The sequence below is a fragment of the Eptesicus fuscus genome, chromosome 13 (genome assembly GCF_027574615.1).
Source record: "Eptesicus fuscus isolate TK198812 chromosome 13, DD_ASM_mEF_20220401, whole genome shotgun sequence".
Lineage (NCBI taxonomy): Eukaryota > Metazoa > Chordata > Mammalia > Chiroptera > Vespertilionidae > Eptesicus > Eptesicus fuscus.
In genome coordinates this window covers 30298403-30324865 of record NC_072485.1, presented here as the reverse complement: position 1 = coordinate 30324865, position 26463 = coordinate 30298403, and the positions used below count along the sequence as shown (strand labels likewise).

At 42.5% G+C, this 26463-nt stretch overlaps 1 protein-coding gene across 1 annotated transcript in view; it reads left to right on the top strand.

The window, feature by feature from the left end:
• Positions 1 to 106: 106 nt before the first annotated feature.
• CCDC83 (coiled-coil domain containing 83) overlaps positions 107 to 26463 on the top strand; it is a 43798-nt gene continuing 17441 nt past the window's right edge. Inside the window, exons 1-7 of the mRNA XM_008153632.3 lie at positions 107 to 200; positions 467 to 530; positions 7897 to 8013; positions 13191 to 13275; positions 14594 to 14753; positions 17821 to 17988; positions 24511 to 24602. Of these exons, the coding sequence (XP_008151854.1) occupies positions 7919 to 8013; positions 13191 to 13275; positions 14594 to 14753; positions 17821 to 17988; positions 24511 to 24602 (600 nt within the window). The 5' untranslated portion in view covers positions 107 to 200; positions 467 to 530; positions 7897 to 7918. The remainder of the gene's footprint in view (positions 201 to 466; positions 531 to 7896; positions 8014 to 13190; positions 13276 to 14593; positions 14754 to 17820; positions 17989 to 24510; positions 24603 to 26463) is intronic.

Below are 26463 nucleotides of genomic sequence, written 5' to 3'. Positions count from 1 at the left end.
GGCCACCAGGGGGCGCGCCCGGCCCGCGGCTCGCGGCTGCGCTCGGTAGTTGGGTGGCGAGGCCTCAGCGCGCCCGTCGCCTTGGAAACGGAGGGCGCGGAGGCGGTGGTGGCTGCAACGGCGGGCCAGGTCCGGGCCCCATCCGAGTGCTACTTCCCCGCCCGCAGCTGTGATTCCGCACCTGGAAGCCGTGAGGGCAGGTGGGGAGACTCGCTGGGCGCCCATCTCCTTCCGTATCCCGACCATTAAGACATTACGAGCATCTCCGCCCCGCCCCCACCGGCCCTGGGGGTTGCTTTCCCTAAAATGGGCCTGACGTCCTCCGTGGGGAGCGGATCCTGGGCCTTGGGGAGCCCCTGGAGGAGTTCTTAGGAGCACACCCCGCCTCTTCGCCGAGGAAACAGCGAGCGAGGGAGACCTCTGGATCTGACCAGAACATTAACTCGTCTCTTTTTCTGCCTTGCAGAGCGCTGCTTACTTGCCATTCCAGACCTTCTGCGCCCAGAGGGCAGGATCTGAGGGTCCTCCAGGTGTGTAACCTCACAGTCCCGAGCACAGCAGATGCTCAGCAAACTAGTAACGCCTTCCACTGCTATGGGGCTTGAGGGCTGGACAGTTTCCCCAAAGCATCTGAGCTTCCTTAGTCCCTGCGGGTGGAGGCTGGAAAGAAGGAAGAGAAACGGAGGGTCGGAGAGGCTTAGCGGCGTGCTCCCTGGAGGAGGAGCTGGGGCGAGCCCGAGTCTGGCTTTTCCTCCTGCTCTCCTCACCGAATTCCCAGCCTGGCGAATGCCTTCCGAGGGAGGACCTCGCACATCCTTGCATCCTACTCAGCAGACACAGACACACTGTTAGGTGTGATGTTGATGGCCTTTCACCCTCACCCTCCCGATCCATAGATTTTGTTTTCTTTTTTAAATTATTCTTTACTTGTTAGATTTGTTTCCCCATAATTCTCTGCTGGGCCAAGGGAGTTGAAATGGTTGGGAGATGGGAGATGTCCCATCGAAGGGAGGAAAAAAAAAAAAAGAGTTCTGTGAAGGCAGAGGAGAAAAATAGTGACTGGATGTTTATTAGTGTGTGGGCTAATTGATTGCTCCTGGGTTTCCTGTCTGCCACCCCCATACCCAACCTGAGTAGATCCGTTTTACATTCACCACTGCTGTTTGAAAATAGAAACCTCCTTGTTTTCCTCCTCCATCCAACTATAAAAGTACCGCGTGTATTTCCACTGTCCTCACAACAATCTTTGTGGTTATGTTTCTTTTCTTTGTTTGAGATTTCTAAAACTGAAGGAGAACAGGAGTTGGGTGAGGAGGTAGTTCTGGTTGCTAGAAAAGTTAGTGTAACATACTGCATTTAAAACTATTTGTTATTAGCAACTCGGGATCAAAAGAGAGACAAATTTTTAAGCTAAGAATCTATATATATAAAAGCCTAAGCTACGCTTAAGACTGGACAACAGGCCGGTAGCTATGACACACACTGACCACGAGGGGGCAGACACTCAACCTCCCGCGGTCCCTCCCGCAGCCAGCCAACTTTCTGTGGTCCCTCCCCCTTGGCCGGCTGGAGATAATTCTAAAATATTTAAAAATTGTATTAAAAATGTGTCCTAGCGTAAGTGAGAATTTGAGTTTAAAAGTGATTTTGCTTTCCAAATTTAGGGTATATACAATATTAGGAGCACATAAATAGGGCTATTGGATAAAGAAAATGAGCATACATTATTTACAATTCAGACATTTATTGAATATCTAGTTTGTGCCCGGGGGAGATGCCAGCCTAGGTGCCAATATCTTTGAACTCTCAAAGATAAGGGTTTGTTGAAGTAGTTAGTTGCTATTCAGTATTGAAGGAGTTATCTTTTGTTGAAGATGAATGCCATGAATATTTTCAAATATATAGCACAATTAACACTATAATGAGATACATCTTTAGATTGCTCTTTAACAAAGACCTTTGGAAGTTTCACATCAATAGTAGTAGTAAGACTTAACACAAGTTATAGCTAGTTAATGGCAAAGCCAGGATTAGACTTTAAGACTTCTAACAGCCATATAGAGATCTTTTAACTAAATCATGCTCTCAACCACTAATGGGATCTTATTTAGAACTTTTGTCATTGCTACTAAGAAAATATCTTTCATTTTAATCTACATTTCTAAAACACTAGAGGCCCGTGCATGAAATTCGTGCATGGGTAGGCCCCTAGGCCTGGCTGGCGATCAGGGCAGATCAAGTACACCCTCTCACATGCCTTCCCGCCTCCCAGCTTCCTCCTTCTCTTGCTCCCTCAGTGCCCACCAGGCTGCTGATTACCTGCCATGTTCCGCACCACCCCTGGTGGTCAGCGCACGTCATAGTGAGCGATCAAACTCCCATTCTCCCAGTCGAACTCCCGAGGTAGACACTCTGCATATTAGCCTTTTATATATACCGATTAGCTAACAAACATCAGGATCCATTCCAAATGTCCAGCAAAGTATTAGGGCAGAACTTCCATCCCTCCCAGCCTCCACAAAATTATGGCACGAATCATCAGGAGGCTTCTGGCTATTCATGGCTCCTCAAAGTGGTGATAAAAGTCTTCAGGAGCTTTCTAGATATTGCGCCAGGATCCTGAGACTGCACAGGAAAGGACTTGCTCATTTGGGAGGTTATTTTGCAGTCTGTAAAGCATTACAGAATTACATTGACGAAGATGGCTACTGTATGTCCATTTTTACTAAAACAGACTTCTTGCTTTTCACTGAGAAGCATTTGAGGAATATTTTATGAAACATTTTCTGACAAAAAGTGATTATGGAGTAGACTCTAAAAAGGCTGGAGAGAGGAGGTACCAAGATGGCGGCATAGTTAAACAACTAATCTGCTGCCTCACACAACAATTTCAAAAACACAACTAAAAGACAAAAACGTCTACCACCCAGAACCACGGGAAAGCTGGCTGAGTGGAAGATTTACAACTAAGAAGAGAAAGAAGCACAATCGCTGAAAAGCTGAGGTACGGAGGCACGCGAATCGGGCCGGCGGCGGGCGGCTGGGTGCACGGCTTTTCTTCAACCCGCAGGGAGACAAGCTCCCGATCACTCTGAAATCCAGTTTCTGGGGACACTCGGGGGACCCAGACACCTACGGGGAGAAGCTGGACTCTCGGCCATTGGGTCGGAAAGTGAGAGTGACTTTTTTGCAGAGGTGCGCCCAGCAATCATTGTTTACTGCGCTGGAGCGCAGGGCGCAGGGACTTGGAAAAGTGGAAAGGCAGAGACAGCTGACGGCAGCCATCGCCGTTGGCCACGCCCCAGCCTAGTGACGCCCTGAGACCCCGCCCAGCCCTGAGACCCCGCCCCGCACATTCTACAAACCCACCCAGGCTCCACTCAGCGGCTTTTGCATATAAATGGCCTGTTCTGGGGCAGCTCAACCAAATTAACTGCAGCTCCAGTCAGACTGCTCCAAAACCGCCCAAGCAAAGGAGGAGAAAACTAGCCCTTGCTGTAGCTCCTGCTGGGGGACACACAGTACACAAGGGTACACCAAGAGTGTCCACCTCAAGTAACTGGGAGGCTGACCCGTTGAACCAATAGGACACCTAGTACACAAAACTACCCTACCAACTTAGGGAAGCAGAGAATATGAGAAGGCAAGGAAACAGATCACAAACCAAAGAAATGGAGGAGAACAAGCGACTGGACATAGAGTTCAAAACCACGGTTATAAGGTTTTTCAAGAATTTCATGGAAAAGGCCGATAAATTCAATGAGGACCAACTAGAAATTAAACATACACTGACTGAGATAAAAAATATTATACAGAGACCCAAAAGCAGACTAGAGGATTGCAAGAATCAACTCAAAGATTTGGAATACAAAGAGGCCAAGGACACTCCTCCAGAGAAGCATGAAGAGAAGAGAATTCAGAAAGTTGAAGATAGTGTAAGAAGCCTCTGGGACAACTTCAAGCGAACCAACATCAGAATTATGGGGGTACCAGAAGAAGAGAGAGAGCAAGATGCTGAAAACCTATTTGAAGAAATAATGAACGAAAACTTCCCCCACCTGATGAAAGAAATAGACTTACAAGTCCAGGAAGCGCACAGAACCCCAAACAAAAGGAATCCAAAGAGGACCACACCAAGACACATCATAATTAAAATGCCAAGAGCAAAAGACAAAGAGAGAATCTTACAAGCAGCAAGAGAAAAACAGTTAGTTACCTACAAGGGAGCTCCCATACGATTATCAGCTAATTTCTCAACAGAAACCATGCAGGCCAGATGGGAGTGGCAAGAAATATTCAAAGTGATGAATAGCAGGAACCTACAACCAAGACTACTCTACCCAGCAAAGTTATCATTCAGAATTGAAGGGCAGATAAAGAGCTTCACAGATAAGAAAAAGCTAAAGGAGTTCATCACCACCAAACCAGCATGATATGAAATGCTGAAAGGTATTCTTTAAAAAGAGGAAAAAGAAGAAGAAAGATAAAAGTTATGAACAACAAATACATATCTATCAACAAGTGGATCTAAAAGTCAAGTGAATTAAAAATCTGAGGAACAGAATAAACTGGTGAACTTAATAGAATCAGGCATAGAATGGGAGTGGATTGATAATTCTCAGGGGGAAAGGGGTGTCTGTGTGGGGAGTATGGGAAGAGACTGGACAAAAATCATACACCTATGGATAAGGACAGCGGGGGGGGGAGGTAAGGGCAGAGGGGGGGTAGGAACTGGGTGGTGGGGAGATATGTGGGGAAAAAGGAGAAACAATTGTAATCTGAACAATAAAGATTCATTAAAAAAAATAAAATAAAAATAAATAAATAAATAAATAAAAATAAAAATAAATAAATAAAAAGGCTGGAGATCTGAGTCTTTCAAACCCAGTCTCCTCACCTGCCCTCACTCCACGGCATGTTATGGAATGCCCAAACAGAGGAAGCCCAGATGGCCCCAAAGGTCACACTGTGAGTGAAGGTCTCCATATCATTCAGTACCTGCACAATTTTGCTGAAGTCTTTTAAAGCTGTTCATTACTTTTTAAAAGTTCTGCTGGGATATGCTTCTTTCTTCCTGTCAATCTAAGCAGAGATCTTGCCTCTTTTATATTTTATAACCAAAAGCCAGGTAAAGTGTTATGAACCGAGCAGGCACTGAATAAATGTTTGTAGTTACCAACAAACAGATCAGGTCTTCATTTGTCAGGAAATATTCTAAGTGAAACCTTCCTGGAAGATGATTACATTACTTTGTGAATGTTTTTCTAGGATTCTCACCCTTCACCGAGATAGAAATCATCTGGGTGGTCAGGAATTGTAAATCCTTTTAAATATTTATGAAAATTCTCATTGTTTGTAGAACATCATCAAATGCAAAAGTGCATGTTGAGGTGATGTCATTAACTCATTGCAATCCTATATAATAAAAGGCTAATATGCAAATCAACCAAATGCCAGAATGACTGGTCGCTATGACGCACACTGACCACCAGGGGGCAGACACTCAGTGCAGGAGCTGTCCCCTGGTGGTCAGTGCGCTCCCACAGGGGGAGCGCCACTCAGCCAGAAGCCGGGCTCATGGCTGGCTGGCAAGCGCAGCATTGATGGCAGGAGTCTCTCCCACCTCAGCACTAAGGTCCCCTCACAGGATGTCCAACTGTGAGAGGGCACAGGCCGGGCTGAGGGACCCCCCCCACCCCAGTGCACAAATGTCATGCACTGAGCCTCTAGTGCAACTGTAGAGCAGGCAATCCAATTGGCTAATTTTCTGGAAAGGGTGTGAAACAATGGATCTTAATATAGTTTGTGCATAAATTATTTGGGCCTAATGGATCCACATTTTCACTCATATTTTATTAAAATCCTTTGCCACAGGCTGCAGTTAGGTAACTAATTATACATTAGTCAGAGAGTTGAAAACATTAGAGCCAGGTAACTGAGGTAATTTTGCGAGATGAGGTCATTTTTTCCTCCAGCACCAGATGGGTGCTGCAGGTGGGAACCATAACACTTTGATCTCTTCCATATGACTCGGAAAGAAAATTAGAGGTTAATGTTGACATTTGTTTTAACTTGTAAATGAAATATTTTATAGTAAAAATCACTGTGAAATTGTAAGCTACTGTGAAATGAAACACTTGTCAGCATGCTATCTTTTTGTGCAACTGTCAAGTTAAAAATTCTAATCCTAAAATAGAAAATAATATGAAAAATTCAACTCTGTATCTGAAACAAAAGAAAGTGATTTTTTTTTTCTCAGCTGGCAAATTTCTGTGAACTGTGATGGTATAATGACACGTTTTAGTTTGTAGCTCATGGAATTATTCTCATACTTTCATATCTGAGTTAATCTACTGCCCTTTCTCAACGCATTCAATCTTTGTTGTGTCACCTGTGTGACTTTCAGTTGGAAAGTATTGCAGTACATTTGAGTTGACGTATACCCAAATCGGTTAGAATGTAGAGACGCACACACCTGGCTAGAAAAGTCTCAGACACAAAGACCAGGCCTCGCTGGGGGCCTGGGTGTGCGAGCAGCATGTCTCCAGAGAAAAGGTGTGTTCTCATTTCAAAGAGTTTTCCACTGTGGGTGTGAATAATCCGTGTAGATTGCCAATTCAGTGATCCAAATCCATGATGGCTGTTGACAATAGCAAACCACAAAGGTGAGCCTTCCCACACATCATCATGCTTGGCAGCAGGCAGCCATCCTGCTGTGCCTTTGACGAAGCACGGTCGGGGGCTGTAAGGTAAGGGGGCATAATATTGAGTTCTTTCTATACGTCAGACACTGCTAGGTGCCTTTTAAATAGTAGCCTATTTAATCCTTACAACAGCTTTCAGAAGAAGATTTTTGTTCTCACTTTATAGATAATGAATTTGAAGCTCGAAAAGGTTAAGTAACCTACTCAAGGTTGCACAGTAGTAAGTGGTGGGTCTAGTATTAAAACATGTCTGCCTGTGTCATTCATCCATCTTACGTATTTCTTCACTCGACAAGGATTTGTTGTGCATCTGTCACGCTGGGGGTGAAATACAGGGATGCACAAGAATGACATCACCCCAGACTCATGGCGTTCCCAGACATTCTAACAAATTACAAAGGTTATGTTCTTTCTACGAGACCCAACTACTAATACACTGACTGAAGGGTAGGCAGTTGTTTTTTAGAGATTAATGGAAAATTAAAAGATAAAAAAATCTGTTAAAGACTACCTGAAAAGAAGTCCTTTAGTACCCATGTCAAATCTCTGGAGTATTCCTGTTTACTATCAAATTATCTGAACAGTGGGCCTAATTTCCCCTTTTAAAAAATACTATTTTTGATAAATTTTTATTATTAGATGCAAAAGCAATTAATAGCTGATGAACAGTTACTGTTAATACGAATGCATTATTATTATCATCTTGTATTTATAAACCTCTTAACCATTTAAAAAATACTTTAATGTGTGTTTCTCTTCGCTCTTTATGACAGCCCTGGCCAGGCCTAATTCCTTTGGATCCAGATTTCTTGGTGCTCATAGAAAGTTGTTCTTTTGCTTTTTTGTCTTAATTTTTTTTAAAAGTAACAATGATTGAGCTGCTGCTATATGTAGTGCATTCTGCCAAACACTGTGGAGAAATAAAATGATTTAAAAAGCTCAGTCATTGCTCTTAAAGAAGCTTGATCAGGGCAACAGATAGATAACATAAGGGAGTGAGTCTCGCAGTTTGGGGTGGGCTAATCCTGTACCTGGGCTACACATAGAATTCAAGAATCCAATGGATTAAGGACGTCCCGGAATTGTGGTGGATGTGAGCTGGAAAAGCAGTCTGGGTGCCTTATCTTGAGTAAACACCAGTAGAGGGGCAAAGACAAGAGTTTATTTACTCTCACATCTCTTTTCGAAACAGGTATTACTAGCTAAGCAACACAATGGAAACCCCAGCGAAAGCAAGTAAAAAGGATACCCAAGAGGGGCTGCCGAAAGAAGAGAAACTGTCTATCAGTGAAGCACTTCTAGACTATCAGTAAGCGTGGCTTGTGAAATCCAGCGGTTTCCGTGTGTAAATGGCCATCGTGAAGACTCATGTAAAAGCTGTCCAGGGAGCCGGGCTGCCGGGGATTGGAGGCGGAATTGCACTCTTGCGCTAACTGCCTATTGTTAACAGTTTGGGAAACGTGGACTCTCACATGGCCCAAGCAGTAGCTATGGAACAGCCCTCATCAATATGGTTTTAGCTCCCTCCCTCCCTCCTCTGTATTATTGGTCACCTTCCCATATACACACAACATGCAACACGGAATAGTTAGCATGCATTCATAGAAGAGTAAACGAGAAAAATTTTCTTCTTTATTTAACTTTTCATTTCCAGACATTCCAATTTGCATTCTCTCCAAATAGCTACAGATCAAATACAAATGATTTGGCAGTATTTTTAGTAAGAATAATATTTTTTAATGTTTCCCTCCCAGGAGCTGGAGACAAAGCTAGAGGTCACACCTACTCTATGTTCATGTTTTACCCGACCAATGGGGTTCAAAACCCTTGACAGCTTTTGAACCCCAGCTTTGGCATCGGGTGGGTGTTTTAATGTGTAATTCTTAGGGAGTGAATGATTATAGGTCAGTCTCTTGCCAAATAAGCATGTACTTCATTCATGCATTCATGGAACTAATACTTGAATGTTTGCCAAGAAGGAGGCAGATGCTGGGTACTGGGTGACAACAGTGAACAGGTCCCTGTCTGATGAAGCATGAGAGACAGACATTAAATAACTAATTCAAGCTTCTTCTTCTTTTTTTTTAAATACATAATTAAGGTGCAATGAAAGAAAAGAGTAGGGTGCCACAGAGGGGTCAGCGAAAGCTTATTTTAAGAAGCAATGTTTAAGCTGATCTCTGGGAGAGGAACAGGTGTTATGGAGACAGAGTGGTAGAGAGAAGGCTTATGGGAAAGACACGGGTGAGGAATGCTTATTCCAGTCCAGGAAACGAGAGAAGGCAGGGTGAGGGCAAGAGGGCAAGCGCAGACTCGGATGCCCTTGGCAAGGGTCAGGTGAGCAGAGCCCTGTGGGACCTTTGGGATTTGGGAATGGCAAGCCATTTGTTGGAGGGGACAAGGTGGGAAGTGGGGAACCTATGATACTGGTGACTAGGTCTTTCTTTGAGGGAATTATTTTTAATTCAGGGAAACTTCACCTGCTTCTTGGGAGACTAAGAGAGAAAGACCCATGGAAAGGGACCTTTCACAAGGTTTCCTTTTATTTTCTGCTTGACATAACTTTAATAAGCAGATACTACCAGCACTCACTTCTCAACCTAACGGCAAAGGTTCCTCATCTCGTCTTAGGAGAGATGGACAGAAAGTCAGCCTCTGTGACTACAACCTGGTCTCTAATGTGATTCTCCCTCTCCACCCCCTCCCCATTTACAGTGACAACATCCAATCACAACTGTTTCTCTCTCTTCTGGGTCAACCAGAGGCCAGTCTTTCTCCTATGTCACAGAGGTTTACAAAGAGGCAACACTGGAAAATTCTCATAATGTAGTACAAGATAGAAATCAAACATCCCATGCTTTTGTTCTCTTTCCTTTGTAAAAACTGAATAAATAATCTCATGGCCCGGAACAGCCAAGGCCTCACTGCGAGGGACACGGTATCATTCCCTGTGTTCCTGGGTGACAGAAGTGTTGGCACGTGACAGATCACCAGGGCGTCCCCTCATTCTCTGAGGAAGGATTCTTCCAGGGTCCCCCGGCAACCTCATACACAATCTCAGCTCCTAACAACAAGCTGAGAGCACACAGTAGGCAGTCAATGTTTTCTGAAGAATTAAACTTTTTTTTTAATATATCTCAAGACAATAAGGTCATGAACTTCCATGGTTGTTTGTGAAGAGCTGAGACTGTTAATGATAAACATATAAGGTGACCATCTCTGAGCAATGATGGCTTTTATTTTCTCCTTGTATTTGCCTCCCCCCACTCCCCAGTTTTCCACAAAGAATACGGATATCTATATATATAAAACCCTAAGCAATCTTTCGACCATTCGACCTGTTGCTATGATGTGCACTGACCACCAGGGGGCAGATGCTCAACACAGGAGCTGCCCCCTGGTGGTCATTGCACTCCCACAGTGGGAACGCCACTCAGCGAGTTTACCGAGCAGTGGTGGTGCCAAGCGCCCAGCCTGGGCTCAGGTTCCTACCCAGCTGCCTGCCGCTTCACGCACTACTACATCCCCCAAGGGGCCCCGATTGCAAGAGGACACAGGCCAGGCTGAGGGAACCCCACCGGTGCACAAATCCATGCACTGGGCCTCTAGTAGATATAGAAATAGATGTGTAGATATTATTATGGGGCAAAAAAGAGAGAGAAAGAGAAAGAGATAAAAGTATAGAATTTTTTGGAATCCAAATTTATTTTCCTTCTCAGAACTCTCAAATTGCATAGAGGGAGAAAGAGGACACATTACTAACATTTTAAAAATACAGGGAGGGAAGAGAAAAGGTGACATACTGTATACTAACTATTTCACACCATTGTGCTTTAGAATAATAGTGCTATATAGCCTTTTAATTCCCTTTAATATGTCTTACCTCACTGATTTATTATCCCACTTTTTTCAGCATTTAGTGTGACATGTGGGTCACTAGGGCACTGAGTAGATGAGAGAGATATGAACAGGAAAAAGTATAGAGAACGGTGAAGCTTGAATTCCCACAGTGGCTCACAGCGTGGAGTCCTAAAGTTCAAATCCATCTCTCTGTGGGGCCTGACAACATGGAAGTGAATTCCAAGGAGAGTCTAGGCTAAGTTAGACCTGCGACTACCATGTACTAGCATCTGTAAAGGGGCGATGACGCCGCCAAAACCTTCGGGGTATCTCAGAATTCCCCTGTGGATCTTCCTGAACTGCTCACTGCAGGAGGAACACAAGACAAAGCCCTCGGGTGTTTGCTCCTCTCGTCTCTGAGGGGGGAATGGTAGGCTTAAGTGGAGGGTGGCCAGATGCAGCAAATGAAAACACAGATGCTCAATTTAATTTGAATTTCAGGTAAACAACAATTTTTTTAGTACACGTGTGTCCCATGCAATATCTGGGGTTGGGACTGAATGTAATCTTCAGTTTGATCTTTGCATGCTCAGTCACCATCAAGGTAGGCCCTCCGTCTCACACCAATGGAGACCACATACTTGGCATCCATTTCCCTGCTCCACCCATGCAGAGAACTAGGATTACCATGTTATAATTGCAGAAATGTGAATAATTAGCATAGGCTCTTTCAGATCATTTTCATTGATAACATTTTTATTTTTCTCCTTAAAAAATGGGAGGTAGAAAAGGCACTCTTTCAAAATTGTACATCTAAGCTTAGGTAAGAAGTAAAAGATGGCTTCTACTTACCAATAGCTTTATTTCAAACTATTATGTGGAGACGACCGTATCTATATTAGTGTTTTCATTTACTATTGTTCTCATATCCTGTTATTTCCCCCATAGCATTTATCACAATATGTAAATAATATGTTGGTGTATTTATTACTTTGTTGTCCAGTAAAATGTAAGCTCTTTGAAGGCAAGTATCATAAGGACATTCATTGTTCGTCATTATCTCTATACAGCCCAAAACAATGCTGGGCACATGGAGGCTACTCATTAAATCTCCATTATACTAGTGTGTACGACTGCATGAAAGGCAACACTGATAAACTTAAATTGTAGAATTTTGTAACTGACAAGGAATTACGGAGTTCATCTCCTTCAATTCTCTTATTTATAGAAGAGCAAGCCAAGGCCTAAACAGGTTAAGAGGCAGTTAGTGGAGGCCAAGCCTAAAATCCAAGGTTCATAGTATCTAAACAGAGCTTTTATGCCACTAAAGGATTTGCTTTGCTTATTTTGTTTTTATGTCCCATTTTCTCATCATTTGGAAAGAAGGAACCTTATTTTCCTCTCTACTATGTATACAATGTCACAAATATCAATGATCATTTGGAGGAAGGGTTGAGGAAGTTAGATTCAGATTCAACTGAAATTTACTAAGTACTTTGTGTCAGAAACATTCACATATAATTTCTTATTTTAATCCTTATAAAAATATGTAGAGCTGGGTATTGGCCTCTATTAACAGCTTGGAAATTGAGTCTTAGAGAACTGACTTGCCTGCGGTCAGATGGTAAGAAGTGGTAGGGACAAGACTGAAAACCAGAGTTCTTCATCCATTAACCACTCCCCTCTCTGTTCACTACACCACAGAACTGCTATATTCTGTGTGTTTTTTAAATTGAGGTAAGGAGGTTATATAGAGCTATTTCTGTGGCCTTATTTTGGTCTCATCTTTACAGTTATAAGTTGTTTTTTTTTAATATATTTTATTGATTTTTACAGAGAGGAAGGGAGAGGGATAGAAAGCTAGAAACATCGATGAGAGAGAGACATCGACCAGCTGCCTCCTGCACACCCCCTACCTGGGGATGTGCCCGCAACCAACGTACATGCCCTTGACTAGAATCGAATCTGGGACCTTCCAGTCCGCAGACCGACGCTCTATCCACTGAGCCAAACCGGTTTCGGCTACAGTTATAAGTTTTACTAAGTAATAGAGATATCAAGATATACTTAACACTTCAAATAGCCATCAAATGGCCGAAGTCTTTCTGTACTTTTCTCTTTCATACTTAGCAGATGCTCAACAAATTCTTGTGGGTGTTAAAAAAAATGCATGTGTCAGGAAAGAAGCTTTTATTATTTATAGAGGAGATGACATACTAATGAACTTGAGCCAGTAGGTATGCCTAGTTTACCTTTCTATTTCAAGAAGATGGGCATGCCTTATAAAGTCTTTGTTTTGTCATTTTTGTCTGAACGGTTTTTAGAATTCTAGAAATCATGTTTTCAGTGTGCCCCTTCTAGGGTCTCTGAAAGCTGAATTATTTATAGGTAGTTAGAAAGCATCAAAATTACTACTATGAAATACAAATGGTGATTGATTTAAAAAACTGAAGTTATCTCTATCTTTTACTGAGTAAAATATACCCAGAAACCCAAAATCACTTAAGAAAGGTTCTTATCCCTACATGGGTTTTTATAATCTATTTCATACTTTATTTCAACTCAAATATTTTAACTTTGTAATTTTGTCTCACTATTTTTTTAAGATAAGTAATTGTAACAAATGTTATCTTGGTTTATTACCAGCTTGCAAATAAAGGAGAATATAGTAGAACGATTGATGGTTCAGATAAAGAGTCTTAGAGAAAAGAACCAGAAGTCTCATGATAGAGTGAGTATAAGATTTAAAGCCTATTTATAGTCATTAAACATTTACACAAATGCTTTAAAATTTTTGAGTTATGAAATGTACCCTAGGAAATTATCTTACTTAGTGCTTATAATTGGTTAATTTACAATCTATTTAAGTGTGGGGGTTTTTTGTACATGTGAGGCAAGAGTGTAATGCTGTTCCTATTATATTAATTGCAATGTCAAAGGAAGTCCATTTGAATTTTGTTATTTAAATATGTTTTTATTGATTTTTAGAGAGAGAGGAAGGGAGAAGGATAGAGAGATAGAAACATCAACGAGAGAGAAACATCATCTATTGGCTGCCTCCTGCATGCCTCTTATTGGGGATTGAACCCGCAACCCAGTCATGTGCCCTAAGCAGGAATCAAACCGGTGTCCTCTTGGTTCATGGGTCAATGCTCAACCACTGAACCACACCAGCCAGGCTGAATTGTGTTATTTAGATCATGAGGATGCCGAGTCTTAGGTTAAAATTTTCAAAGTTCTGAAACCCCATTAATCTTCTAATTTCTTATTTAACCTAAACATTGTTTCTTTATTTTTAATTTCCGTATCTGTTTTTTTAAAGATTTTTTAGAGTGTGAATATGTAAATATTATTTGAAAAGTACAATCTTAGTTGCTAAAATGACTAATTTAATGTTTAAGATTATGTGTTGTTTTTTAAAAATCAGATTAAAATGAATATCTAAGAGATTCTGTATGCAGCTATAAGAACCTAAGACAAACAGAAATAAAGTTTGAAAGCAGTAAATGATCATTAAACTTATCCCGTAAAGCATCTCATGAATGGCGAAATACTGGGGGTGTCCCCTATTAAAACATTAACTTTATATGGACCCTGAAATTTCCACACTGAAATGTTATTTGAGGAGGGGGGATTTTGTCCAAAAAGACTATCTACAAACGTTTTAAAATATATTTTTGTTGATTTCAGAGAGGAAGGGAGAAGAAGGAAGAGAGAGAAACATCAGTGATGAGAGAGAATTATTGATCAGCTGCCTCCTGCACGCCCCCCTCCAGGGATTGAGCTGCAACTGAATGGAACCGTGACCTCCTGGTTCATAGGTCAATGCTCAACAACTGAGCAACACCAGCCGGGCTAAATGTTATTTTCTATCCAATGGTTACTGGGGTTAATTTTAAGTCTCCCATATTCCATAAACTTTTAAAGACATTATTATATAACTTAGTTAATTAAATATTTCTTTCTCACTTTTGCAAGCCTCTATTTTGAGGCAAATCAGTGTAAACACTTCAGCAGATGCACTTAATTACTGTTGTTTTTCATGACAGAACGGACGCTTAAAGGATGAACAGATTTGGCACATACGGAACCTACTAAAGGAACTGAGTGAAGAGAAGTCAGAAGGATTAAAAGTAACAAGAGAGGATGTTGAAACAGCAATGAAAGAAAAGTGGAAGTTTGAAAGAGACCAGGAACAAAACTTAAAAGGTGATGTACAAACTCAGAAATGTATCATAAAGCTGAATCAAGTTATTTCTTGAATGTATCAACACTTCTGTTTCCTAACTTATTACAAATGCTGTGACCATATTTCAGAGGATATCATTATCACCACAACTCCAAACACATGGAGGTAAAGGAACAGGAGAGGGAAGTCACAGAGTGGGCAGAGATACTGGAAGCAAGTGAGGAGGAGGAGGAAGGGCAGTGATGAAAACCAAAGACACATGAAAACCATCTGACTCTTACACACTGGACAGTATCCTGGCAGACGCCACTCTGAACTCCTCACAGTGGGGGTCTGTCCTTTCTGTTGGGAAATCTCTTGCTTGGTGGCCTCATTGGCTTCTGCCTCAGTGCAGAGACGGGAATGATAAGGTGAATATAACCATGAAGCTTTCCCCGACCAATATCTCTACCGAGCTAAGCCCCACCTCACCCCCATTTAGATGGGCAAAGAGGGATTCGAGTTGGAAAAGAGGCAGTGCTGAGGACAGGTGCAGACTCTGAAGGACCCAGGACATACTCTTGCCATGGGCTTAGGAAATAGCATGATCCTGGGGGTAAGTTACACACACAGTTTTGACACTTGTATTTTTTTTTTTTTTAATTCCTATTCCTTTATCCCAAGCTTGCTGCTAGGATTTCTAAAACTACTTTAGCCAGGACCTTTCAACACCACCTCTGCTAAGAAGCTGGAAAGCATGGAAAGAGACTTGAGTGCTATCAGGAAGCAGTACTAGAAGCTGGGACTAGAATGTCCTGCATTCCCCCGTGTATTTCAGAGAGCCTCCTCACCCAAGCACTTGGCACAGAGCAGGCATGCATTCAAAGATAATTTGTTGGTTTGAACGAAATCGTTACCAAAAGCAAACATTAACCAGCAAACCTCATTCTTCGGGGTCTCCAAAACTGTTCCCATCAACCTCCTCCTAACAAAGTTCTTTCTGGGCAAGAGTGATGTCATGAGGTGGTAGGTGGGCATGGTGCAGGGCTCCTCTCCAGGAAAGTGTTGCTTATGTTTGGAAGGAATCCTTTTGTAAGTCCCTTGAGATGGGAGTGAGACCAAAACAGCTCCTCCGATGTGCTCACTGAGCGGCCTCCACATGGGAATGGGCCCAGTTGCTTGAGGTGTGCCTGCTTAGGGTTTGGCTGAGTGCCAGGCGTGTATGTCATGCAAGTCTGGGGCCAAGCTGGGTGCCTGAGCACAGCGGAGGAGGACTGGGCGTGCATGCCGTCCAAGGAAGAAAGCAGCCCACGGAAGCCGAGGAAGAAAGGGGAAGGGAGGGAGCAGGTGTGTCTGTTGCGTACAGGTGGTCACTGGCCGCTGGATTGGTTTGTGGAGCAGCAGCCATACCTTCAGCTTGTTTCCATGCAGAACCTCAGACCCGTCCAGACCTACTGGATCGGAACCTGCATTTTGACAAGATCCTAGGAGATTCCTACACACAGTGAGGCTTGAGAAGTACTGATGTAACACCTTCCTTCCAACTTTTAGTTTAGGACTCTTTTAGTTACCAGGATAAAAATCTAACCCAAACTTGCTTAAGCATAAAGAAGATAGTCATTCTTTTTCAGATAACCAAGCAGAAAAGGCAGGTGACCCAGAGTCTCACATGCTCTCAGATCTCAGCTCTTATTTAAAAAAATCTCCCTCTCTCCTCCCAACCTCTCCTCCTCTCTCTTCTTCCCTTGCCCTCCCCACCTCCTTTATCCCTCTGCTCTCTCTGTCTTCTCCCTGTTTCATGTTGTCCCTATGAGGCGGGCACTCAAACCATAGACACCTCTGATCTTACACCCTTATTAATTATTGTAGCATTTTTCATACAAACAACTGTATTTGATAAGGAATAGGAAAAGGGTGTTACCAGAAGGCAAGTGAAGAGGAGTTCTGGGGAAATAGAACAACATGATGCCAACCCGCACTCCCCCCAAAAGCCAAATGTGGCACAGGGCTGAACGAGAAATCATCTGCTCAAATAAACGCTGACCATCTGGGTTATAGGAAGCTTAACTGTTTAATGACAATAGCAAGTGCCATTTATGAAGGGGTGTTAAAATCTATGATCTTACATCTTTGGAAGAAGACATGTCTGTAGTCCTCCTGGACCTCTGGACTGAAGAACAGCCCTCCGGCCTGACTGGAATGTGTCTGTCATTCCATAAGCATCTACTGAGCCCCAACTGCCTGCCAGACACTTGCTAAGTGCTGGGCTTACAGAGACGAGTAAGGGGGTTCGCTGCCGTCAGGAACTCTCAGAGATGAGTGAGGGGTGGTACTGCCTGCAAGGAGCTCTCAAACAAGAGGGTGTGTATTGTGAGCCGAGTAGCCATTACTTCATGGCACCTGCCTCTCTGTAACGCTTCCTTTCCCAAAATATCTAGCAGCATGATATTCAGCCTGAAGACTGAGTGGCACATCATGCTTAGCAAGTGTACCAGGACCAACTGAACACTTATATAGCTGAGATGGCTCAGTGTCTGTACCTATTTAACTGGGGAACATATCTTTCACTTTGAAGTCTCATAAGTGGGTGTGGGGGAAACTTGTTGTTATGACTATCATACACTATCACTTCACACAAGTGAACTCGAGAGGACAGACTAAACAACTCCCTTTTAGAAATGGTTGCCAAGGACGATGGAATGATACAGGGTGAAATCACTTTGCCCAGAGGCATCATGGGCAGAAAAATGACAATTTACTAATAAAAAAAGTGTGGGACATCATATATTGTACAAGATAGGACCCTTATCAAGCTATCAAAGGAATAAATTAAACTTGTGGGTTCCTAGGCATATAGCTTAATTGTCTATTATAGCTTTCAATCATAGCCCCAAAGCAAACATCTACTTTAGAATTGAAATTTTAATTTTAGATTTTGAATCATGAGGGATAGTTAAACAATAGTTTGAATATTTTAGAGTTCCTATATATAAAATAGGATTTATGAGATAACAGAATTTTAATATCAGATTCATCAAATCAGATGGCAACATATAATGGTGACAAGGACAGCAGAAATGACATGGCATTTTGATTTTCTTTCAACAGATATGCGCTTGCAAATAAGTAATGCTGAGAAACTATTTCTTGAGAAACTCAGTGAGAAGGAATATTGGGAAGAGTACAAGAATGTAGGGAGTGAACAACATGCTAAACTCATTATCTCCTTACAAAATGACATCAATAAAGTGAAAGAGAATGCGGAGAAAATGTCAGGTCAGTTGCAATAAAACCAGTTCAAGTTCAGTAAAAACACTTTAGAGGGCAGACATTTGATGGGGGGAAAAAAGGTACTCCCTGAACCATCTGTTCCTCTCCACTGGGTCGGCACCAGCAGCTTGAGCCCAGGGCAGAGGTGGAGGAGGAAACAGAGAAACTGTCCCAGGACCACCTAAGGAACTGAGGAGGGGAAGTAAAAGGGGGGAGGTGGGCGGAGAAACTCTGCCAGCAACCGACTTCAAGGAAGAAGTTTGGTTCAGTGGGTGGCGTCTGTGCTCCCACGCAAGGGGCAGGGGTACGTTCAGTGAGGCAGGAGGGTGCTGGGATCGGGTTATGTTGGAAAGGAAATTCACCTGAGGTAAAACTAAAGCAACCTCAAGTAAATGCTAATTGTAGTCAGAAAACACTGGAGACCAAACACGACACAGAAGTGGAGAGAGTACGGAGCAGGAGGACATTAGGCGTGAGGACGCACCGGGACTAGCTCTGGGGAACATGAGGCCACCTGTCTGTCACTGCAACTAGCAGAGTGGCTGACAGGGACACCGGAGACCCCGAGACAGGAAAGTCACAGGAAAGAACAAGTGAGACAAAGCTGGCCTGAGAGAATGCTGTGGGTGGATGGCAGTTCTGAGCCCAGCTGGAGATGGTGCCCAGCATGGTAGAGGGTTCACGTGAGGTCGTTCCCATCACCCTCTGCTGAGGGCCTGTCCAGACACTCTGCTTCTAGACTAATTTTCATGTAAGTTTCCCAGCTCAGGGCCTCAGGTGGTATAAATGTGGCCCCAGATGAGTCTGGGCTTGGAATTACACTTTTTCAAAAGGTTCTCCTCCCAAAAGAAAGGTACAGAGAGTGTGACCTCCTCCTCCTGTCTGTTTCCCCCGCCACTCAGTCCTCTCTCTAGATAGAACCAGTGACCAGTTTCTTAACGTAGCCTTTCGTAAATATTATATATACTTAAACAGCATGCTACGAGTGTGACTTTTCACGCAACAATGTGGACATCATTATAGATCAGTACATATTAGTACCTCCTCATTCTCTCAATGGCTATTCTGTCTTGTTGTACTATAATTTTTTAACCAGTTCCCTACTGACATGGATTTGGGTTGTTTCCTGCTTTTATACATTACAAATAATGCTGCAATGAATATCCTTGTACATATCTCATTTCACTGTGATCAATATCCTTGTATTCATGTAATTTCTCATTTATGTGAGAAATGGCTGGCCCATTTATTTTTATTTTGAGAGGCCTGGCCCTCCATAGAAGTTGTACTAAGTTTCCCCACATTTTCAATAATGGGGAATATTATCCAACTTTTCATTGTCAGCCTTAAAAGTAGAAAACTGGCCCAGCTGGTGTGGCTCAGTGGTTGAGTGTTGACCTACGAACCAAGAGGCCACAGTTCGATTCCCAGTCAGGGCACATGCCCAGGTTTCAGGTTCAATCCCCAGTGTGGGGCATGCAGAAGGCATCCATTCAATGATTCTCTCTCATCATTGATGTTTCTATGTCTCTTTCCCTCTCCCTTCCTCACTGAAATCAATTAAAAATATATGTTTCTAAAAAATAGAAAACTACATCTCACTATAGCTTTCATTTACATTTCTCTTATTATGAGCTTTAGTGAATATCTTTTCATAAGTTCAAGAAGTATATGAATTTTTTTTCATATACCAGTGTCAACCAGTTCAAAGGATGTCAACCAGTTCACACCCTTTGTCCACTTTTCTATTGTGTAGTGAAACATTTTCCATTTTTAAGGAAATTAGCTCTTTAACAGTGATATAAGGTACAAATATGTTTCCCATTTGTCATTAGCCTTTTATTTGTGAGGTGTCTATGAGAAAATTTTGTAGTTTTATATTTAAATCTTTGACTTGTGTTTTATGTGTGTGAGGTAGGAAACCAATTTTACTTTTTGCCAGATGTTTTCCAGTTGTCCCAACATCATTTATCAAGTAATCCATTTTTACCCTACTGATCTGAGATGCCAACTTCATCGTATTTTTAACTTCCCATGTGTATTTGGAGATCCTTCTATACTTTCTATTCTGTTCCATTGATTTGTCTATGTATTTGTGCACCAGTGCCATACTTCTAAAATAGTTATTTTTCTAGCATGTTTAAAATGTTTTAAAATTTTATCCAGCATTTCTTTATATTTTTAAAGCAGAAAGAGTGATTTTCTCATATAAACTAAACTCATTATCTTTTTTAAAATTTATCTTTATTGTTGAAAGTATCACAGATGTCCCCTTTCTTTTTCCCATTGGCCCCTTCCCACCACTTCCCCCCCCCCCCCATTCCTTTACCACACCATTACCTGTCCATCAACCATTGTCTTAATTAGACATTTGGATGATTTGTTTCAGCTAAAAATTTTCATTGCCTTGAGGTGGTATCAGTCCAGTGAGAGCTCTCCTGCCCCTCGCCATGCTCCCCTACAGCCCTGGGGGAGGAGCTACAGAGTTCAAGTCAGAGGAAATGGTAGAAGGTCCAAGCTAAGGAGGGAATAGCCATAACTCTGAATGCAATTGAAAGTTTGATTATTATTTTAAAAAACACAACTGGACATATTGATTAGTGCTTGAAGGACCTCTTATTTTCACAAAGGAACCAGAAAAGTTACAGGATTTGCCATGTATCTTACTAAGACAGAGGTACTAGCCGCCTAGCATGAATTTTAAAGGGAAGAGACGAAAATCAGGTTGCTAGATGTCCCGTGATCATGTTTGTTGGACATAACACTATAGTGAGGAAGGGAGGACTGAAGATGGAAAGAGAAGGCCATTGGATCAGTGGTGGCCGTAGGATGGCTCCTCCCTACATTTACCTCTCCGTCTGTGACTCCCTCTCAGGGCACCTCCGCTATGCTCTGTGTCTTGTCCCATTCTCTCCTTGCTTCCCACAGGCCAATTTTGCAGTATTCTCCAGCCCAGGCTCTGAAGAGAGCAGGTGTGATCACTGACCTACTCAGAGATGACCAACGACCTTTGTTCATGACTCCTCGTGGGTCATCGCTCAGACCCAGCACAAACCGTCCTTGGTCGCTGTCCCACCTGCCTCATTCAGCAGCCACACTGAGCCCGGGGGCAGGAGGAGAAGCACCTCGAGCCGCCGCCCGGAACTTTAGCTGGAAGGAGATATCAGGATATTGGTACAGGAAACACAGTGACCGGTTACTCAGGACATGGCTCCTTCCCACAATAAAAGGAAAGGAAAGCTGCGATAGGCCCAGGAATAGAGAAAGTGTGGGTTACTACCAGTCATTAGATGTTAGAGTCACAGATCATTTTGACTTTTGTCCTCCCAGGTGTACAGGACAGGGAGCCATAAAAGTCCTTTGTGAGTTTAAAGACGAGGTTTCAGGTCCACTTACAGAAAAGTAACATTCCTTCTTTGAATGTCAGTTTCCTCATCTGTAACCTGAGAGTCCCTCAATGACCTCCAAGAGAACTCACAATCCCAGCACCTGCTTTTCTGCACCTTCTCGCATCCAGCCCTTACAAGTTCCTCTGGGTTAGGTATCACTGTGCCAGGTTAAGGATGAGGAAAGAGACGCCCGGAGCAGCTCATTGTCTTAACCAAACTCACAAGCTCAGTAAGTGGTGGAAATGAGATTTGAACCCATGTGTGTGACACCAAGCCAATATGCTTCAGATAGCCCTCCAGCGCCGTGATGCAGGGGGGCGGGACGGCTCTGTGACGCACTGCGCCAGAAGAAACACTCCGTGGCTGGGGCTGCTCAGCTTTCTCCAGGTGGGGCTGAAAGGAGGCCCCCTCCACAGGGGAGGATCAGCCCAGTAAAGCGGTATGACACCAGACGCATGTGAAGAGCAGACAGCCAACTCCCAAAAAGCTGTGGAGGAGGCAGCCGACGCTGAGCTAGACACAACAGAGGAAGGAGGAAATGCAAAGCAGGCTTCGGCCAGGCAGGCAGCGTGTGAGAAGTGACCACATTACACTGGGCACCTGAGCAGCCAGCAGTCCGAAGGCACAAGGTCACAGTCTCCCAAGCTCCCACTGCCAAAGTCTCCCACTGTTATGAGACTTACACACACTCCCAGCTCCTTGGTCTGTGTCCACACATGAATGGTTAATAGCTGTTATCTGATCATCTGAATCGCAAAGGGTAACGATGAGGTTTCACATCCTCCCTTGTGCTGGGTTACTCTGCTTTTGAGAAGAAAAACAGCTCACACAATTTTATACGGAATTTGAAATAGAGTTTGGGTGTTATTTCTGCTTTTTCAGTACAAATATGGCAATAGAGAGAGCTACAACTTTAGTCAAAGAATATTCAGTCATCTATTTTTTTTTATTATTATTTACAGCAAAGAATTACTATTTCATGTTATCAAGCTCCAGGTAGTATGGTTTCTTTTAAATGCTAAGAATGTAAAATTATTACGGCTAGCCTCCTGATACATGGCAACTCTTAGACTGATGTTAGTGTTTTATTGGGTAGAAGTTTCAAAAACACCCAGAATTAGTCTCATGGACTACGTCCTGAATTGAAAAAGAAAGTCCATCAGAAATGAGGTTAGAACAGTTAATATACTCAAGCAATTACTTCAAATGAGTAAAAAAATACAGGTTATAGCGACAAGACCCTGTATGCTGGAAGAATGAAGACTTCCATTTCTCACCCTCCCAATGTCAAATTAGACTAGTCCCCAAAATCTTACGAACCCTCTTGTTTATAAACTGCTGTCTCATCAGACACTCTTGTTCCAACTCCATTAGAGGCTGACCCTGCCCATTCCGGCCCCCTTTCTGGCCACTCCACGACTTGGGGAGCTCTCCCCTCCTCCCTGCTGACGCCCCCTCCTCTCCCACCAAAGCTGCCACTGATCACTGCGCTGCAGCCTCAGATCACCGCCTGCCAAAGACGGGCAGTTTGCCCAATTTAATTTTCTTCAAAATATTTTTAATATCTGTTGTGTCCCAGGGACTGCAGTAATAGAAAGCTGTGGAAGAGAAGTGTTTACACTCTGCCTTCAGCGTTTTCCTCTGTTAGGAGACGCAGCTCTGCCAGTACTAAGTCCAGATGAGGCTGAATAACTCCCGCCCAGCCCCGCGGCCCCCTCTCCAAACTACTGAAAGAGCAGACCTGCAGACCTCCCTGCTGCAAGGCAGACCTTGAGAGTTCTCAGCCTACTCGGTCTGTGGAGAACACTTTCCCTTTGAAACAATGCCCTAAAGGGCAGTGAGGTTCCACACCACTGTTGGGACAATACTATTGTTTAGTGACGGAATCCTGTGACTAAATGGGTCTCTGTGGACCAGCCCAGAAAGCCAGCAACCTTAATTGTCAACATCATTTGTGTGGGAAAATACTTTCCCACTTCCCAATAATTATCCTTCAGGCCTGATAAATATAGCATAGATGTTATCATAAAACAAAACTAACCTGATTGTTCTCTGGTTTGGAGTAGTCCAGTTCCCTCCTGTTGCACACAGGTGACTCCCTCACTTGATTCAATCTTTGCTCAAATGTTACCCCCCCAAAAAAGTATTCTCTGATCACTGTATCTAAAATAGAGACTTTTAGTTTTTCTTCATCACACACATCTCCACCTGAAATATTTATTTGCTTGTTTACATATTTGCTTGTTTACACTAGAATGTACATGTCTGAAAGGCGAGGTTTTTGTCTCTTATTTGGCAATACTATCAGTGCCTTAAATAGTGTCACTTACATCAAAAAAGGTTGGTGATGATTTATTGTATGAAACAGTGAACAAACTGGACTGATTTATCCAGCTTTACTTCTCTCCAACCAGTAAAGCAGCCCCATGTCACCGCGCCTCACTTTCCTTGAATAGGGGTGCTGATTATATGACCTCTAAGCAACTCTCAAGGCCTAAAATTGTATGATCCTTTGCTCTCTCAATTCTGACATGTATGACCTAAGCAAGTCCAGAGAGGGTAGAGAATCTGCACTTCTCTGTCCTCTCTCTTCCCCTGAGCCTAACTCAGAGCCAGGTCCACTGACTTTCACAGCCCTTCTGCCATCATTGCTCCCCTTCTCATTTTGTCCTACCTGTCCCAGGAAACACGCCAAGAATACTGGGAATGTAGTTAGGTGAAGTCAGAGGTACAGGATGCTACTCAAGTGGATGATCAAACCTCCCTTATATTTCTGTTGTGGAATCAGAAGTTGTGTGCTAGGAAGTTGTGTGACATGAAGTTGTGTGATATGAAGGGTAGATGGACACACAAGGACTCAAGTATTGGAAGCTCTCCCTTTGGAGAGACAATCCTTTGAAAGTACAAATGTTCTTGGGAGAGATGTCATCTTAAACTAACTCACATTAAGGTGCTAGTAAATTATTGGAGCATTTCTGCTAATTGAAGGTTCTAGATACTTCACTAACTATGTGCCCTGAAAATCCAGGGAGTAAAAGGTGTAGAAAGGAGAGGTGAAGATCGCGGAAGATAAAATTTACTAACATCATGGCTTTATCTAGAATCAGCCTTGTTAAGCCTTCTAATTTTCTTTTTAAAGAACAGTATAAAATCACTCTAGAAGATGCTAGAAAAAGAATAATCAGAGACACTATGTTGCAACTGGACCAAAAGAAGGACTGGGCCACAGAGGTATACTTCAATTTTCTTATTTTAAGAAATACACAACTCTCCCCTTATTTTTTCTTGTAGTATCCTATATAATAAAAGGCTAATATGCAAATTGTCCCCTCCACTGGGAATTTGACCGGGAGTTTGACGAGAGGGCAGGGCCAGCTGGCCAACTGCCTGCAGCCCCTCCGGACCCCAACCGTGCATGAATTTGTGCACTAGGCCTCTTGTATTATAATAGTTAAGAACTTGAGGTCTTAAGTTAGGCAGTTTGAATTTAAATTACAGTTCTAGCACTTATTTGGTGTATAAACTGAATTTGTTACTTGACTTTTCTGGGCTTCAGTTTCCAAATCTATAAAAAGGGGACAATAATAATATTTACCTTTAAAGAATAAGGACTGAATAAGATTATTTAAATAGCATAGTACCTCATTAGGATCATGAGCTCAGTAAATTATTATTCATTTATTTTTAAAGTATAGTAATAATGGCTACAAGTAAGTTATTAAATAAAGTTGTGGATGAATTATAGAATGAAATAAAATTTGTCTAAAAAGTACTTTCTTATATATCCAAACCTAAGAGAGCATACTTTATATTCCTGGAGCTTTAAAGATTTGGGATATAAAAAATATTTGAGATATAATTTCTAATCTTATATGTTTTCGAATTTCTTTGTTTTGCAAAAATCTCTCTTTTTTTTTTTCCTCGCTGTCCTTCCCCCGTCCCCAGAATATCTCCTAAATCAGTGAGGTCTCCACTGAAATTGTCTCTTCATCTGGAATATTCCTTCTTCAGAATCATAAATGCCTGGTCTTCACTGAATTTCAGTTGCAACTGTTTGCTGCTTCCCTGTTGGTTCAATTGTTCTTTTACTGTTATTATCCTATTGTGTGATTTTTACTGATTTACACAAATAGAGGATTATGAAACTGACCAGTGGTTTGTCTGCCCATACAGTTGGGCCATTTTGACTGACTATGACAAAATGGTGAAATCAACAATTTAATGATCTGATCATAGTTAAGATGATTAAAAAGGTATATGTAGATCAGATATGCTTTAAGTAGACATGCTCAATATATAATGAGAACTGATTTACTGTTCCTCACATTTTACATCTAAGTCTCTCAACAATTCTATAAAGTAGAAACCTGCTAATGAGAAGCCCAAGGCACAGAGAAATTTTATGACTTGCCCAGAGCACGTGGCAGACTCGAGATTCAATTCAAGATTCCTCTCTCCTTCAGATCATTGCTCTTAATCATCATACACATTTTCTTCTCTCTGCATAACCCAACACACTCACACGTGAATGAGTTTGCCTCATTCAACCTGGCTATTTTAGCACATTAGTTTAATTTCCTATAATCCCGTGGCCGGCAAACTGCGGCTCTCGAGCCACATGCGGCTTTTTGGCCCCTTGAGTGTGGCTCTTCCACAAAATACCACGGCCTAGGCGAGTCTATTTTGAAGAAGTGGCATTAGAAGAAGTTTAAGTTTAAAAAATTTGGCTCTCAAAAGAAATTTCAATCGTTGTACTGTTGATATTTGGCTCTGTTGAAAAAAGAGGTGAGTTTGCCGACCACTGCTATAATCCATTGTTGCACATCCTTGGCTGCATATTGGAGTCACCTGAGAAATTTGTTTAACCCATGTGGTGCCTGAGTCCCACTTAGAGATGCTCATGTAATTGGCCTGGGATGTTGCCAGGGCTCCTGGATTTTCCAAAGTGTTCGGGAGATTCTAATGTGTGGTCAAAACCACTGCACCATTGTTAGTGAATTAAGCCGTTAGCCAAATAACTTCAGTTACGAGCTACTCCCTGCTTTTGTCCAGATGAAATTCTGTGTTTGAGGGAACTTGAGAAGTAGCGGTT